The sequence below is a fragment of the Callionymus lyra genome, chromosome 14, assembly GCF_982586985.1.
Source record: "Callionymus lyra chromosome 14, fCalLyr1.hap1.1, whole genome shotgun sequence".
Taxonomy (NCBI): Eukaryota; Metazoa; Chordata; class Actinopteri; order Syngnathiformes; family Callionymidae; genus Callionymus; species Callionymus lyra.
Genome location: NC_141831.1, coordinates 19,624,107 through 19,641,941, shown reverse-complemented (window position 1 = coordinate 19,641,941; position 17,835 = coordinate 19,624,107). Strand labels below are relative to the sequence as shown.

Below are 17,835 nucleotides of genomic sequence, written 5' to 3'. Positions count from 1 at the left end.
AGCACTTTCTTAGATTGACTTGCTATATTGTTTTTATAACAAACAACCTATTTAAGTACAACAAAAATTGTATTTGGTAACAGAATAACGACAACATTGCAGTTTAATTGATCCGTCACTGGGGGAATGAAACAATGTTTTCAGTCTTAGGTTTTGTCGCTTTAAAATGTGTTGTCACACGTCTCATTGGTTCGTGTCCATGTACTTGTGTTTTAATTAAGATTACCTTACAAACAACATGATCATTTTTATATATTCATCCGTCTTTTTCTAGTTAGACAAGTAGACAAAAAAAGCAAATTAACTTTTATGATTAGGCATTTTTGGCTAATGAGAATTCAAGTGCGTCCTTAACTGTCAGTTTGTTCTAGTCCCAATCCAGATGGTTGACATAACTAAACCTTTATTGACATTTTTAATTCTACTCCTTAATGTTTATTCACTCAAGTGTACAGAAACTACAATAATGTTTAAAGGAATACGCAGGATGATTACAATAGAATGTATAAAAACAAAGCCTTAAAAAATAGAATCAATTTTTTTGATATAGAAATGACTGAAAAAAACTCAATTAAATGCTTTAAAAAAGAACAACATATAAATTAAGAAAATCGAAAAATTGTGTCTCCTCAGTAACATATTAATATTGACAAGAAAAAGATAAACTGTGTATAACGTGATAGTAAACGACACCTGCACGCGTTTTACCATCTGTACTCTGTCATTAAACCACAATAAACCCAAGTGACTTGATTTAATTGTAGCAGAACAAAGTGTGGTCCAACATGTGTATTTGAACTATAAGCCAAGAAATAAACAACACCAGAAGCAGCATCAGAAGATTAGCCATTTATAGTTCCAACACTATTTGTTGTCCAACTTTTTTTGCGAACAACAACGTGTTTTTCTTCGGTGAAGCGGATGACGACGGGTTAGCAGCGACTGACTGGGAAAAAACAGGCGACTATCTGATAATCCCCAGGTGAGAGGGTGACACACAGCTGTGGTAAATAGAAACAGCTGCTCACGTTACACCGCTCAGAGTTGACTGTTTAAGTGTAACACTGATGACAGAAGTCAGGAGTCGGACATTTGTTGCGACTAAAGACATTTCCACCAGAGGTTATGTAACGAGACAAACAGACTTACGAGTGCATCGGCGCTGTGTTTGAGTTTCTTGGCCTCCTGCAGGTAGTGATCGGCAGAGTGAACCCTGAGCAAAGACACACAAAGACATGACGGATTCAATATTGTTTACTGAGTGAAAGAGAAGAGAGCTAAACATGTCGTGACACCCATGTGACCCTTTAACACTCAATCAGTTTGTTGTAACGAAGTATCTTCTCAAAACACTGCCATGTTAATGGATTTTACTAAACTATCCATTAACATGAGCTTGTTTACTGGACTATTTACTACACTTTCTTGTTTGTCTTGAAGACCAGCTTCTTGTGTCAATTGTCCTTCCACCAGTGTGCACAAGGGGGCATAACGTTCGGATTTGAACACTGATATTAAGGTTTTGTCTCCCCAACCATCTTATCATCTCTACTTGAGGCATTAAATAAATATATTAAATTTCCATTTTAATGGTTATTAGAGTCAGAATTTTTTTTTTTTTTTTGAAAACGTTCTCTTGAAAAGTTCCTCCAACGCAATACGTTTATTTAAAATCCTCATTTGTTTTTAAGCCTCTTCTATTGTCATTTTTTGCTTTATTTAAGCCCCAACATGAAGGTAGAACTGCGTAAACAATGCTTACATTAGACCAGTCCGAGGCACAGAAAATGTAGTTAATAAGTAAACCTGGGAAAGTAAACTGAGAGTACAGATCCACGTCAACTTACTGAACTTCAAAAACAAACTCACGAGCACAACATGGTAAAGAAGGGTTAAGAGAACTTGAGCCAAAGCTCTTAAGTGCGTCTTCAGAAGTCTCGTGGGTCCAGATGATAATCCAATAAAACTTTATTTTTTCTTCTATTCACTCCTTGATTATTACACAGCCATAAAGCGCACAAGATTATGAGATTTCATAACTTATTAAAGTCCTAATAAAACATTTGGACAGACTTTTAAGCGCCGTGTACTAAATAAAATTGATTCAAATTCACTAAATAAAAGCAGTTTAAAATAAACACACCAGATTATAATGTGTTTTTTTAAATAAAATGTAAGGATTTTAAGTGTGCATTAATGTAGGAAAATACATTTTTTAATGGAGAAAAATTAAATTATCTGACGACAGATGGACCTATAGACACAGGTGATCACACATGTTCTACCTTCATGTTGCTGTAAAACTGTTTAAATGTCAAGTCAAAACTGACCTTCAAGTTCAACATACATTTTAATTCAAATCCAGACCAATATGAAGTGTAAGATTCCTCAAGTGATTACATTAAAAGTAAGACATTTAAGTTCCTCAGGCAAATCTCTTTGTGACATCCCCACACCTCCCCTCTTCAAAAGCCACCCCCGCGTCTCCAGGCCGGTTGGGCTGCAGGGTTATCCAGGGTGGAAAGAGCTCCTCTTACCTGTCCTCAAACACCAGCTTGGATCTCTGAGACTTGGAGCCGTCCGTGGAGAGCGGAGGCACAGCCAGCTGGTTATCGCAGCTCTTTGAAGGTTTCTCCTGCGGAGAGAACAGTAATGATTTCAGCGAGGGAAGAGCGGTTTGAAGATGAGAAAAATGTTTATTTGTTTTTTATCTCAAATGTGACTATCAAACGTCTTTGTTGCTCGTTTCCCTCTCCGCTGCGTCTCATGGCAACTTATTATTGACCTTCCCCGAGGAGCAGTCGGCAAACATGATGCAACATTGCAAAAGATGATTTTCCTGGAACATGTTGCCAACCTTGCCGTCGCGTGTGCTGCGTCCCTTGTCTTCTCCTTTGCGGTGCTTGGACGAGGAGCTGCCTTTGGTGCTGTGGCTTCCTTCCTTCCCGCTTCCCGTCCCGCTGGATAGCGAGGTGGAGGACTGGCTGGCCGTCCGCTTGCGACCGGGATGCTCGGCCTTTGGCGTCCGCTGGAGTCCTGACATGGACGGTGAAGGAGCCGGTTCCTCCTTCTTCTCTAGAGATCTTTTAGACCTGTTGGGATGAAAGAAGAAATGTGAAGTCCAGTTGGGATTTTTCGTTACTTCATCTAAACAAAAATAACTCCAATGAATACCTAAAATTTAACTCAACATTCGACATTACAATAATGTATGTTGAGTATTTAAAACACACATTTTTATTTAATTTAAACAAGTTGGAGTTTCTGTCTGGGCCATTTAGGTGAACCAAGAACCAATGAAAGCCACAGAAAGAAAATGTTTATATACATTTTTTATTTATTAAGCGTTACATTAATTAAATCTGCTTTAAAGCTCTAAAAAATATACTGATACAGAATAAAAGAATGATAAAATATGAGTAACATACACAACCAAAAATATGCATTTAATTTATTAATTGTCGTTTCTTTAAATGTCACGGAAAAAGAAAAGGAAATTTTATTTTTATTCAAACAAAAATAATATATTTATATACTTTGTTACATTTGTGTTGTTCATTTTTAATCATTCATGTAAGATCTTTTATCTGATAATTACAGTCATTAATAAATATGCTGATAATAATTGTCTGTTGGAAAATGTAAGAATTATTTTAAAGAAAAATTGTATTGTGTTTCTATTCAAAAACAATCAAAGTGTTTATTTTTTAACCACCAACTTAGTTTTGTGTTCTAGTGGAATTCATTTTTAATCCTTTGTGTCTGATCTTTTTTTTATGTATTTATCTGATAATTACAGTGATTAATAAATATGCTGATAATAATTTCTTAAAATGACAAACTTGATTAAAGCTCGACCATTTCTGTCAGAAACAATACGAGCAACGCTCTAAATTACAAACGTAAATCTTCAAAGACACATTGATGAGTTCAGAAGAAAGAGTCTTCAGTTACGTTTATCTCACTTTGCTCCCATAAATGTGCTGAAAGAAGTCTGAGGAGGTTTTACTGCGGCAGATAACAAGGATACTCACTCTTTACTGCTGCTTTTATGATGAGATTGGGATTTCTCCTCCAGCTTGCTTCGTTTGCTCTCCGGCTTCGTGCCTTCCTCGTCGTTCTGATGAGACACAAGAGCGTTGGCGACAAACAAAATAAACAAGAGCAACACATTTGTATTTTCCCCCCCCGACTGGTTTATCGTCACAATTAAGTCTTCTCTTGTCATTTATTAGTTCATTCCCTTCTCTGTATCAGCCTTTGCATCAGTTGAATATTTTTTTTATTTAAGTAAAGGATGATTCGGAATAAAATTTGAGGTTTGTAATAAAAATACAACATTTTTTCATTTTACTACAGTGCGGCAGAATATTTCCATCATTTTAATCTTTATATTAAATTAATAAAAAACAGTAAAAGCTTTTATTAGCCATTTTAGGAAATTAAAAATGTTCGACTTTTACTCAAATAAAGCCACATACAGTTTCTTATTATCATCGTAATTTTATAGATAGAACTGTATTGTTCACTCTCAAATGAGTGTTTACTTTCTATTACAAACAGATTTACTAATGAATATATATATATATATATATATATATATATCCATTACCATTTAACTATCACTGCTCTCTCTGGATGAAATACAGCTTGATACTTTTATTCACCTTGTGTTTCCTCTTGTTCTTGCTGGAACTTTTTTCAGAGCTCTGCTTGCTGTCCCGGTCCAGAGAGTCCTCCCGTTCCACTTTAATCTCTGCGGACTCTTTGTACGGTCGTCCAGGAATCCTAGACAATAGGCTGAGATCTGACAAAAAAGACGAAAGACAAAGTTTAATGTGAATCACGGAGAGTTGAGCAGTGGGCTCTGTGATGTGGACGGACCTATCTTGACCATCAGGACCTGCTGCGGGGGTTGTCTCGAGGGGTACCGCTCCTCCGGGTCGCTGAGCGGCGATAGCAGCTCCTTCTCTTCCATAGGCGAGAACACGCAGACGGGGGTCCGGATGCTCTCGCTGTATTTGGGCGTCTGCGACGATGACGGGATGCTGTCGTTGCCCTCCGAGTCGGAGGAGGAACAGTCTGTGTCGATGAACTCCCGAGACTTCTGGGAAGTCTTGGTGGGCGCCTTTGGTTTGCGTTTGTCTGTGGTGGCGGTGACGGCGGCGGCGGTCGGCCGCGGAGATGATTTGGGTTCTTTTTTGATGCTGGGCTTACGAGGACCCTTGGTAGCAGCTTTGGGTCGATGAGGAATCTCCTGTGCGGGCTCGCTCTCCACTCTCAGCCCGCCCTTGGGTTCCTCCACCACTGGAAGCTTCTCCGACTTCTTCGGCTGTTTCTTGCCCACGGGGCGCCGGTTCCCCGTGCTGCCCTCGCTCTGGGCCGGGGATTTTTGCCTACTTCGGCTGCCCTCGCCGCCCTTCTGTGCCACCCGGAGGTCTCGGCTTGGAGTGGGCGCGGAGGAGTCCTTGGACCCCCCGCCCTGGCTACCGTAGTTGCGTCCTGAGCTGTTTTCTCTTCCTTCTTTCTTGCATTTAGTGGGAACGTTGTTGTTGTCCAGTGGAGACGCCGGAGAGAACTGCTTGGCTTTCTTGAACCAGTTGTCCAGCTGCCACTTGTTGGCCATCGGCTGTTCGGGCTAAAGGGCACAGTCGAAACAAAGATGTTAGCGTAGCAATATATAAAACTCAATAACATACGATTTCTTCGTGCGACTCAGATTTCTGTTCTTGATAATCCTTATTTCTCATTCATCAGCTTGTCCTGATTATCTTCAGGCGCCTCCAAATATGTGGGACATTTCCATGCCGAGTTCATATTTATGACCTAATATCCATCCACTATAATATATTTTGAAACTGAATATTTTCATTATAGTATAAGTATGGGTAATAAGTACCCATTTTCATTTTGTGACATGACAGAAAGATATGAAAAAAAAGGTTTCACTACAATTGCAGAGCTGCCATTACTAAACATTCCAATGGAGATGTTTATATAATAACATCAAGTGACCGTGTTTATAGTCAAAATTGCTGATGCAGCAGTGGTCCCTCGCCAAATTAGAGTTTACCTTTCGCGCTCTCACCATTTCTAGGATTTTCCTAATAAAACATGGTACTTTTCTATTCACAGCTTTATTTAGATAAGTCTGATTTGTCGCTATTATTTAATTATTTGTCTATGTTGTTCTGTCAAAAGTGATTGGTTGGCTGGGCGGCAAAGCATTACTGGAAATGTTCAGGTTAACTTCACAGAGAGGGTCGCTGAGAGCGATTGCAACCTCAATGTTGGGTTTGCAAGTTCAAATAAATGAGGTTAAATAAATGTTGCAACTTCAAAATTAAACGGTCAATACCTCACCGAATTAGAAACATTCAGGGGGGTTACAGAACGTAACCCCCACAATAAACTAGGGACCACTCTATAGCCTTCAAAAGACATGATAAGGTAATACAAAATGGCCTCTCGGTCCGGACGTGGTCGTGTCATTACTTCAGGAGAGGCTTGTTTCCGGGGCTCGTTGGCCTCGCTGTCCGTCGTGCTGCTCTCGCTCTCGCTGTCGGAGCCCGAGCTGCTCTCGGAGCCGCTGTGGCTGCTGGAGTCGTCCCTTGACTGCTCCGCTCCTTCACTGTTATTGCTGTCACAGAGGAGAGTCAAACACTGTTAGTTCACTCGGGAAGAGTCTAAGGCTGCAATTTCACTTGTGGTCAGCAACACAAACACGCAGCAACACACCTCGGCAGCCCTGTTGACAAAGAGAAACCTTGTGGGCTAAAAATAACTAGATTTAAATATATTTTACCAGTTGCAATCTGGCTAGACAGCTCATCTCCAATCAAATCTATCATGTGTATAACCCTTTTTTTCATCATGTTTTGGTGGTCCTTAATATGACATATTACCCCTTCATGGATCATCAGTTAACTTGGGCAGGCTAAGTGGCCCAGCTGAGGCGACAATCCCGACAGATCTTTAAATAACTCAGTTCCTTTCGGAGCATTTACACAGCTAAACTGCTAAACATGAAAAGCTACTCGTCCAAAATGTGAATTTGTTTAGGCACAAATTGAGATACTCTTGTGTGCACGAGATGAAAAGTTACCAACCCATCATCATGAAAGTGAGAAGATGCAGAGTAAATAGAGTAAGTATGGTCTTTATTAAGCTCCAAAGTGGAGAACAAACTTTTATTCGATATTAATAAGCTTAAGGGCGTCTGCATTAATTCCCCCCTAATCTGTCGATCTTGGCATGGAAACCTGTTCTATAGTTTCCTATTATATAGTTTTGGTTGTGATATTGAAATAGGGGTTTTCTAATAAGTCATTGTTATTATAGATTCCATTTAAAAGAAAAGAAAATAATTCAAGACAAAGTTTACCTAAACAAATGATAATATTTTCTGGACTCAAACATGAATATTTTGTTGTTTTTTTAATTAAAAATTTCATTATGCATTTTCTTATATTGCTTTTTAAAAACAAAGCTAATTTCCATTTTCTATACTTATTAACAAAGTGTATTTTTTCCCAGAGATACTTTTTTTTAATTTGTTTTTTGGAAATGTCGATTCCAGTTTTACTGACAAGTGTATTTATCAAATATAAAAACATATATACTGTATAAATTAATATTAACTGTATCATTTTTTCCATTTCATCCATTTCTAATTAAAAAGTATTAAAGAGATATAACTTAAAGTTACATTTTGAAAGAAGAAATCTGATGGTCAGGACAGACCTGTGTGAATATTCCATTAACAACCCCAGCTCCAACAACAATTGGTTAATTGTAACAAACATTTTCTCTCCACACACACACAAACATCATGAAATGTGAAGCTACGCTAACAAAGCTGAAGCAAAACTTGAGCAGACACCACGCGAGCCAAAATATTTCAACATTTCAACACAGAATACAAAAGTAATCCTAAATAAGAGGCATGTAAGATGCTATTGATGCTAATAAGTCCAAGGAAACAGCATAATAAATTAATTTGTTCTTGAATTCATAAAACAAAGTGCTGCTTTCATGACACGTGTTTGGAGTAATTAGCACTTAAGCATGGCGGAAACCAAACAAGGAAGTGCCAGAGATTTATATACGACTTTCAATCATAATCCAGTTTCCTTGTTCACTTTATTGTAACCTTGTCCACGACTTGGTGGTTCCTTCTAAATGAAGATGGACTGACCCTGAAATGTATGCCGAGTGGGAATGTTGGACATGAGCAGCAGAACAGATGAGCGGCTTGAATATATATAAATATATATATATGACAACAGGAGGGTGTGTCTCTTGCGTGGTGCAGCTCTACTCTGTGGCCTAAATAACAGAGATAGTAAACTATTAAAAGTCAATTAACTGCGCTCTACCTTGCTGATGTGTTTCTCGAGGCATTCTTGGCAGAGTCCTGTTCTCCATCACTGTCCTCGCTGCTGCTTAGCTTGAGGTCATCTTCCAGCATACTGAGATACAGGAAGTAAACATAATTTAATCTTAAGTCTACTTATTTTATTACAGCTGTGTAATTGCTGCAGTTTGTAGTTGCCGGCTGGAGTCTCGAAAGCATAATAAGGTCTTCTTGTGCACGTCTGGTAATTTTAGATTACTTTGTTGCTGTAATACTCTGCTTTATGTTGCATGAATCCGGGAAAAACTACGGGGGGAAAAAAGAGAGGGGAGGAGACGACTTACGTTGGCTGGTCATCACAGGCTTTAGACTGGTGGCTGCTGGAGCTTTTGGAAGAACTTCCTCGCTCTGAAATAAACAATTATCCTCGGTCAATACTTGGAGCACTGTTTTGAAGTCATTCAAGGGATCTAGGATACTTACTGTGTACACTTGGAAAAGGATGCGAGTCCTGAAAGACAAAGAAAAAGGGTTTTATCAAACAGATTTTTATAATGTAACCATGTGCCATCAATTTAACCACGAACCTGCTTTATAGCATAACAAACCATACAGTTCTCTTTTGGTAGAGACACTCATCAATTATTCATTACTGAGGAAATCTGGTCTAAGCCACAGGTTTAGAGAGAAGCAGCAGAGCCGTACTTATTTCCTGATTTCTTTTTGTCTTCAACTTTCTTGGGTTTAGAAAACACTGATATCGTTGTGTTTCATTGGGAAAACTAGTTGGACAATTCCATCATTTGGAGTTGATAAAAAATAAAACTATTGATACTCAGCATGCGTTACATTACCTTCTTAAACATTAACAGTGTGTTACATTGTCATACACTAACAGGAGCCGTTATTGACCCGCTTCTTTCACCAAAGAGGCAAAAAGTTTTACTTTAAATATTATTTATTTATTTTAATTTTATGGACTCATTGATCAATGCTAGCCAAAACCAAATTATATACATTTTTCAAACCACAGCTTGCAAACATATTTAAAAAAAAATGCATACTCTATGATCTATGTTCTTTGTCTTTATCTTTAGACTTAAATTGTGTAATTGTGTTCTTTCTCTTTATTTCTCTTGTTCTTATTTTACTTTGATTTATTTATCAATTATTATTATTATTTTTATATAAAAAATTGCTGTATGTATTGGCTACTGGAAAAAAACAATCTCAATAAAGTTTTACCTTACCTTACTCAATTACTTTTAGTTTTATTTTATAGTTTCCCTGATTAACTTTTGACAATTTTAGATACTTGAAATGGTAAAATCATTTTGTAAAAAAAACAAGATGGCTAATTAAGTTAAACGATGATGATCAAAAGGTTTAAGATGACACTAGAAGATAAATAAAATAAATCATATCTATTCAGTTATTTATTTTCTGTAATATATATTTATATTTTTGTTATTATTATTATTATGGCAGATCAAAATCTTTTAGACAAAAAAGTACTTATAGTTTTAAACAGGCTTGAATAGATGGAGTTCAATAATGCTGTATTGTTTTGTATTTAAAATATTAAATACTAAATTAGATCAGCCCCCCCCTCAAAAAAAAACAACCTAAAGTAGACTGTAACAAATGAATCAAGATAAATCGCATAATCCTACATATTACAGCATTGATAATTTGGGTTTAACTTCTTCAATATTTCTTTTCTTTTACAAGGGATTAACAGAGAGCTTTAAACCTGTGACAGCATTGAAATCAAGTACATTTAGTCAATTTTCTTTCAGAACTACAGACTTGTTATGTTTATTCTAATGAATCAACAGTGGCTCTCCAACCTTGGTAGAGAATGGAAACTTGGAGGGCTCAGTCTTGCAGGGGGTGTGTATGGCTGTCAGTGGAGGGGGCCACGACTGAGTCATTTCCTGAAAGGAGGAAAAACATGCAGATGGAAAAAGACAAAAATGTGGAGTTGAATTTCAAGGTGTGATGGAGGCAAAACATTCTTTGTGAACTCGTCGTGCTCGAGATGTCTCACGAGGGTAGAGCTCGACAAGTTATCGTTTTATATACGCACCTTTAGAATCTCATCGACACAGTTGGCGTCACCAGATCCCTGAAGAGAGAAGCGTCACATTCAGCACGTGTTCACAATGGACATGAGTTTCCATTTTCAGTAACATGAGTCATCCTGTCGGAATTTTATGAGCAAGTTCAACAAAGACCGGTTGCTGTGGCTCGTGTAGAACACCTCTAGTGAAAACAAGCACTTGAGCCGTTTACCAGAGCACAACACGAGTGGACTGACACGTCATGAAATTAAAAAGATAAAGAGTTAAGTGCACTTAGTGTGTTTATAAGGCAATGGAAGTGCTTACAGTTTCACTTTACCTTATGTCTTAATACAAAGATATATAGATTCCCTCATGAATTTGACAGTCCCATTAAAGTTAAGGATAAAACTGACATGATCACAGCATCATGCAAGACATTAGATTAGATTGGATAGATGGACTCTATTAATCCCTCCGGAGACTTCGACAAATTGGGTTTCCAGTTCACAGCAGACTATAGTATCATAGAAACAAGAAGCAGAACAAAGTCAAATAAAAAGAACAAAGGGCAAGGGATGACAAAATGCAGAAATAAAGAACATAGATCAAAGGAAATAACTCAAAGAAAAGGATATACATGGAAACACATCATCCTTTCACTCTGGTCCAAGATGCTATAATCATGTCATTGCGATCGCTAAGAGATCGACCCTTTCTCTTAGCGTAATGGTTTACAGCCAAGACAGACGACGACGTTTACATTAAGATGACATGTATGTTAGGAGTATTTTCACGATGATCAAATCAGTATGCGTCAAATTATTTATATTAAGGTGAATAAATGTTTCTTTCTAGGGTCATGTAGAGATTCATTGTCACTTTTGTTGTTGTTTTGATGTGAGAGCTTATGCTTGTTATCAACACAGCTAACCCAACTGTGATGTTATTGACCATCTTTAAACCTAATGATTCACTTTTATAAACCATAAATTCTGAAATCTACACATTTGCAGACTGTCGTCATCACGATCATAAATGCCAGAAAAACAAAACGGAAAATGAAAAAGGATACCAATACAGCATCAAGTTTATGTATACGACTTCTTTTTTGATATATAATGATATCTTTTTTTGATTTGAATGTTTACTTTTAATTTTTTTGAGGGCCAAAGAAGCTAAAGCAGGTGCAAATCTACCACCCACACGTCTGTGTATTGAGATGCTAGTGTTTAAGGAAAAGGATCAGAGACTACGTCAACAATTCTTCTAGTAAGAGTAAAAATGATGGTTCAAAGGTCATTTTTAGGTGCCGAGGTACTGACGTTGTAAGAGATAATGTTAATGTTTGGAGATGATGCGTCACCCCATGACAAAAAATGAAATATCCCAGAAGCACTGAGAAGTATAAATCTTTACCTCCACAGGCTGCGATGGGATCTTGAGTTTGGTGAGCGAAGCTTTGCCGTTGGACTTCATCTCTCCCATGGTGCTGCTGTGCGACTGCCCGCTGTAGCTTTCTGCTTGCGAACTCTTGGGTTCCGCCGTCTCCTGGCCGTCCATAGGCCGCACATAAGCGGTGGGTTTCTGCAGCATGGAGCTGGGCTTGGACATGAGCGACGGAGGGAAGGCCTGACTCGAGTGCTGCCCACTGGGGAAGGAGGTGTGTACCCGTGAGGGCGAGTCCCAGTTGCCCTCTCTGTCTCGCGGGGACTTGGACCGGTAACGCTCCTTGCCGTGGTGCTGCTCGGCGGACAGGGAGCTCCGCGAGTGGCTGTTACTGCTGGAGGAACTTAGTGAACCCTTGGCAGGACTGGATGTGTGAGACTTCGAGTGTTCTGAGCCCCCACTGTGTTTACTGGATTTCTTTTCCCGCACCTCTCCCCCGTGTCTTTGGCTACTGCTGCTGCTGCCGCTACTGCCACCGGTGCCCCTTTGGCTATTGTGCGCGCCCTGTAGGCCCGAGCGTTTTTGGGACTGGGACGAGGATCCTCCTGCTGCGGGGCCGACAGGAGTCCACTTGCTGCTCTGGCTTCCGCCACCGACGCGGCGCTGGTCCGAACCGAAGAGAGGCGGGCCTGACTTCTCCTCCGAGGAAGACGAGCTGTTTGAGGGTTTGTTTGTCAGTTTGGGAAGAGAGTCACCAATCGGCTCTTTCATCTCGTCGTAGTTTCCCAGCATGCTCTGGATGCGGCTTGATAGTTTATCTTCTTTGCTAGTCTGTGGACACAAAGAGAACCCTTGTTTGTGAGATGATAAGATAAAAGGATATAGTAATATAGAAATCACCTTTAATCTTAAGAATTATGAACACAATCTTTCATCTAGGGAAGTCACAAATGCAAGGCATACCTCTGCCAAGGAGCCCATTTCACTTGAGTTTATAAAAAAATTGCAATAAATAAAACAAAAACATTTAACTGATCAATGATTTGTTTTAGCTCAACGCAAGTCCCTCGCTATGATGTGGTGTTGAGCAAGTAAAACGCATTCTGTCAGCAAAATCACATTTATTTTGGTTGATTTAAAATGTCTTAATGTTCGCTTGTTTTGCTAGTTATCACAACGTCAATTAAAATAAAATTTTATTGGCAGAGGTACTAACTTCTTAGATATAAAAGTCTGATGAGATTCTGTACCCGCCTGTGGCAGTAGTGAGGTTATTTTAGATACGGGAGAGAGTAAAAAAAAAGTATTTTTGATCTTCATTCCATTCCACAATTTGCCATGAACCGACCTTGAACCAACAGCCTTACATTTTCTCCCGCTATCTTTAAGTTCCTTTGAGGCTGAAGGGACCAAAGATATCAGAGATGCAGTCCTAAAAATGGATCAAGATTCTGTTCTGCTCGACGTCATCCCTCGTGTACAAGTACAGTAGGAGTCGGCAATAAGGAAAGAAAAAAAGAGTTCTACCAACTCAACAGTCTCCAGTGTGTTTTTTTAAGTAAGGGATATTAGGAAAATAGCAATATACTAAAACATTGCAGGTTTTTTTTTCTCATGATAACTATATAAAAAATTCAACAGCCCTGTATTGATTAAAAATAGAGAATGTACTTTATTTCACTTGTGTCAATTCTTTTGAAAGATTGTATTTAGTATGCAGTTTTCCTGCAATTAAAATACTTAAGACACCCAATATACTGTTCATCCCACAGTATCACATTATATCGTAGTATGCTACAGTCTGTGGCAAGATATTCAATCAATAGCTTGGTCCAGTAGAAAATTGACTTTGTTCTAACTTCAAACCAAGGTGAACGTTTGGATTATTTCAAGACGTCGAATAAACCTTGGCTAATATTTACATGGAGAGCAGTATTTACTGAACTCCCATGATGTATAACCTCCCTGGAATCCCTTTCATGTCGCTTGGGTTGATTGTGAGCAGGGGAGAAGGTGCATAAAGTTGAACATGCTTCCTTTGGTCTTCAAGTGGTGTTTTTCCTGCCGTCTAGGAACCATTCTTCCCAAAAATGAGCTACAGCCGCGCAGGAATAGATCACAGGGGGAAAGCAAAGGCGCTTTCATCTCATTGAGTTGTGCTGACCCCACACTGCTTTCAAAGTGCTCATGGGTCACGAACGAAACTACCTTTTTTTTTGCGTGACTTTTTGTGACATAAACCAAACTATTTAAGTTTTACAGTCAAACACTGCAGTCAGGAAAGTTCTTTGCCATTGTTCACACTGCTGCAAACAGGTAATTGATTTGAACAACAGATGACCAACCATAGCATTTGTTGGGAGGCAATAATTACCGCACCCGCTTACTTACAATGAACTCCCATGATGACTACACACTGCTCTTTTTTAATGACAACTGACTCCGATACAGTATTTAAATTCTACCTCCATGTTCCGATGTCAAAATAGATTGACCGATGTGATTAGTTGGCTGGGTGGCAAAGCAGTATGGGAGCTATTCAGGTCATTAGTGAGTGTTGTCTTAAGGGAAGACGTCTCATAAGCTCAAATAAATGTACATTTTAACATGTTTAAAATTAAAGTCTGTTGAATAAAATAACTTTAAAAACAGGGAAATCCAAATTACTCATTTTATTTTTTTATATATATATATATATATATATATAAAGTGTTCCCATGGAATTAATGTAGGATAAAAGTACAAAGTGCATTTAGGTGTGAGATTTGCATTAAAGAGACAAAGGAAAAGATGTGAGTTTATGTGTAAGAAACGTAATTGTCCTCTGGTGAGATGTCAATGTGGCTGCATTACGGAGACAAAGGAAAAGATACGAGTGTATTATGTGTGTATCAATGTGCATGTTTTTCTGCATGAGTGGGTGAGAAGAACACGAAAAGGGTAGAATAACGTATGATCTCCCTGTGTGTGTGTGTGTGTGTGTGTGTGTGTGTGAGTGTGTGTGTGTGATGTGTATGTGTGTGTGTTCCCTGTACCCTAAAAGAGCACTGGACTACATCTGGAGGCCACAGCTGTGAGCACACATGGCCTTCAGCACCGATCACAGTAAACTTCCACTTAGTGAAGCATGACGGAGGGAAGGGGGAAGAAGAAAAAAACAAAACAAAGCTTACATAAGAGCGAGACAAGCTGAAGACGAAGAGACGTAGAAAAAGATCGCGCCTCTGAGACGCAGCCCTTCGTTTTCAACGCGGAGATTTATACCTTTCATAAGCATCTGTCCTAGTTCCAGAGCCTCCTCCGACCTTGGGTCTTAATTATAAGACAACAGAGTGCGGCGCTCATCATCGCTCACCTCTGGTCCACTTTCTATCCGTAACCGTCAGGACACATTCCGCTCTGTCGCTTTAACAGCCACTATACCAGCTAAGAAAGGAGAGCCACTTACAACTGCTTGAAATCTGGTTAGTGGAAAAGATCAGAGCAATCCCAAGAAGCCAAATCCTCTTTGCAAATTAGAGTGTCCGGGCAGGAGTGCACTGGCCTCCCACTATAGTTGGTGCGTCTTCAGGGGACGGCGGGAAAGGGAACGAGACTTTGCTCGGTTGTTAACAAGCGAGCGTAAAACATGGCGAGGTCGTCAAATCGTCTTCCCCATGAAGCCGGCGTTAACGTGTTATTAAAGAAGAGCGGACGAGTCATGTCATGTGGAATTCAACAAAGTACCAATTACATCACGATGATGTCATGGAAAAATGCCTCACGGCTCAGACGGTTATGACGTGATGTAAATGTACATTAATATATGGCTGATTGTAAAAGGGTGCCTGGAGGGGTCAGTGCGACGCAAGAAGATTCTACTTTACCGTGACCTTTATCTGGCATTACTTCCCGACATTCACAAAATCATTTTTAGTGACCCATCGAAATAATTGGATGTCGATAGGCCAATAAAACTCCAAACCCTACCCTGCGCTCCCTCTCTCTCCGTCTCACTGCATTCAGCTTTTCATACACGTGTGTGTTAGACTTTATTAACAATGTCGTTTTCTGCAATTGAAATTTAAAAAATACCTTTTTTCCAACATATTCTTTCGCTATTTTCAATTTTATTAACATTATTTATCATTAATTTGAAAAATAATGCGCATTTAAAAAATAAAAAATTTAAAACCTTAAGATCAACCGAGTAATCTGGTGAAATATACCATCAACAAATTCTGCAATGTATCGAGGGAGTACGCAGTGAAACAGAAATGTGCATTTCAATATTACGTCAAAAAATACAAAAAAAAACTACTTAACTTAAAATAATATATAGATGTGTAAAAGCCATTAACTATAGTTTAAAAATAATGTTTCTGGCTCCCTATAGTGTTGGAGTTGTGCATATTCAATTTTATTAATTTTCTTTTATAAGTGTTCCTTAGCATACATTGTGGAAATCTGTTTGAAAGACATCTGATCAAATTTTAAAATATAAAACCTATAACTTAGAATATTTGTAAATCTATAAAGGGAGTAGGGTGGCAGGATATATCGAAAAAATATCGATATTGCGATGTTGGCTGGTGCGATATACATATACAAAAACATGTGCCATCATTTATAATTATTTATTGTCTAAATCAAGCATTTCTTAAATGTGCACTTCAACCAATCAGACGCGACCTAAAATGCCTGTGGTCCCTAGATGCCGCGTCGCTATTGGCCAGAACCAGCACACTCTCTGCCTCAGCGGAGAACATGTGTAGTAAACAAGCGTGATGGAAGACGAGGAGAAATTCCGATAAAAGCTGCCTATACCAAGAAGACACGCTACCTCAGGGAATTGGATTTATTTCGGTTTCAATACAGACGACGAATCCCAAAAACATGTTCTCTGCTGAGGGGCAACGCTACAAATCTACAAAGCCACCTTAGGAACCACCACAAGCACCTTTACGCATCATATCAAGTCAACAACTGCACAGAAGACTGGTAAAGGTGCCTTCTCGCACATATTTCTCCCAAATTGCAATTCCAGAGATTTATGAAACTTGTGTTAAGACTGTGCTGGAAAGGCAGAATTGTTTGTGCACTTTTAGTTCAAATTAAATGTTTCTGCAGGTAAATAACCTGCATATTCAACAAGTAAATGTATAAAATGCAAATAAATACAATATCAAAAATGATTGAGTGATTGTGTAAATATTATGTAATTGCCTTTCTATGTTTTAAAGTATTCACATTGATTTGTGTATTTATTGTTTGTGTTTAGTTTGACTTTTTTTGAAAACTCATTACATTTGTAGGTTAAACAAAAAAAATATCGCATTAATATCGATATTGCAATTGTAGACGACAAAAGAGAATATCGCACTCATTTTAAATATCGTGCAGCCCTAAAAGGGATTATAATGATCCGACAGAATGTGTCCAAATATGTATACATGGGACTGTATTTATTTATTTACCAGTAGATTAATGTAAAGATAAAAATGCATAGAGGCTCATGACAATTGAGATGAGAGACCCCACGAACAAAAAAGGAATTCCATTCCTTCGACAGTCGGCTAGAAACAAACGACAGAAGAGTACAAACAAAGCTGCGTCGGTGGAAGCTCACGCACCAGCGGGGGGAACCCCAATGGAGCGCATTATCATAATTGTGCAAAGTGAATGCGAGGTGAACAAACGTACCACTTTGTAAGGTTCACGGAAGAGTGGGGAATTTGCTGAAAACGCCTCTCCTCCTCCCTGCAGGATTTCTTGATTTCTCCTTTCTCTTTCTTTCAGTCGGAGCACATTCCGGTCCTCACTGGTCATGTTGCTAAAAAAAAACAAAAACAAAGAAGAAGAATAAGCAACTTCTAATTTAGCCGGTGCTACTCCTGACATCTAAAAAGAGGACTTTGTCGATCTTGATCAGGTCCTTACAGTCTATCACAGAATACATTTAATTGACCAAGTTGCCTGTGGGGTCACATTTCACAACGGTTTCATAGGATGTAAACGACACGTGGCTTTTGAGTGTGTCGGCTGAAA

The 17,835-nt window shown here is 38.7% G+C and overlaps 1 protein-coding gene across 3 annotated transcripts in view; it reads right to left on the bottom strand.

Moving 5' to 3' along the window:
* aff4 (ALF transcription elongation factor 4) overlaps window positions 1–17,835 on the bottom strand; it is a 38,449-nt gene that overhangs the window by 5,110 nt on the left and 15,504 nt on the right. For 2 of the 3 annotated variants that reach the window (XM_087806831.1, XM_087806830.1), the window contains exons 2-15: window positions 17,491–17,620; window positions 11,839–12,639; window positions 10,446–10,484; window positions 10,207–10,293; window positions 8,840–8,867; window positions 8,701–8,764; window positions 8,379–8,471; window positions 6,496–6,640; window positions 4,885–5,638; window positions 4,668–4,807; window positions 4,035–4,120; window positions 2,858–3,092; window positions 2,538–2,635; window positions 1,150–1,213 (exon numbers count right to left, since the gene is read on the bottom strand). In XM_087806831.1, the coding sequence (XP_087662957.1) occupies window positions 1,150–1,213; window positions 2,538–2,635; window positions 2,858–3,092; window positions 4,035–4,120; window positions 4,668–4,807; window positions 4,885–5,638; window positions 6,496–6,640; window positions 8,379–8,471; window positions 8,701–8,764; window positions 8,840–8,867; window positions 10,207–10,293; window positions 10,446–10,484; window positions 11,839–12,639; window positions 17,491–17,616 (2,760 nt within the window). In that variant the 5' untranslated portion in view covers window positions 17,617–17,620. Of the gene's footprint in view, window positions 1–1,149; window positions 1,214–2,537; window positions 2,636–2,857; window positions 3,093–4,034; window positions 4,121–4,667; window positions 4,808–4,884; window positions 5,639–6,495; window positions 6,641–8,378; window positions 8,472–8,700; window positions 8,765–8,839; window positions 8,868–10,206; window positions 10,294–10,445; window positions 10,485–11,838; window positions 12,640–17,490; window positions 17,672–17,835 lie in introns of those variants that run through there. The other variant, XM_087806832.1, reaches the window with a different exon arrangement.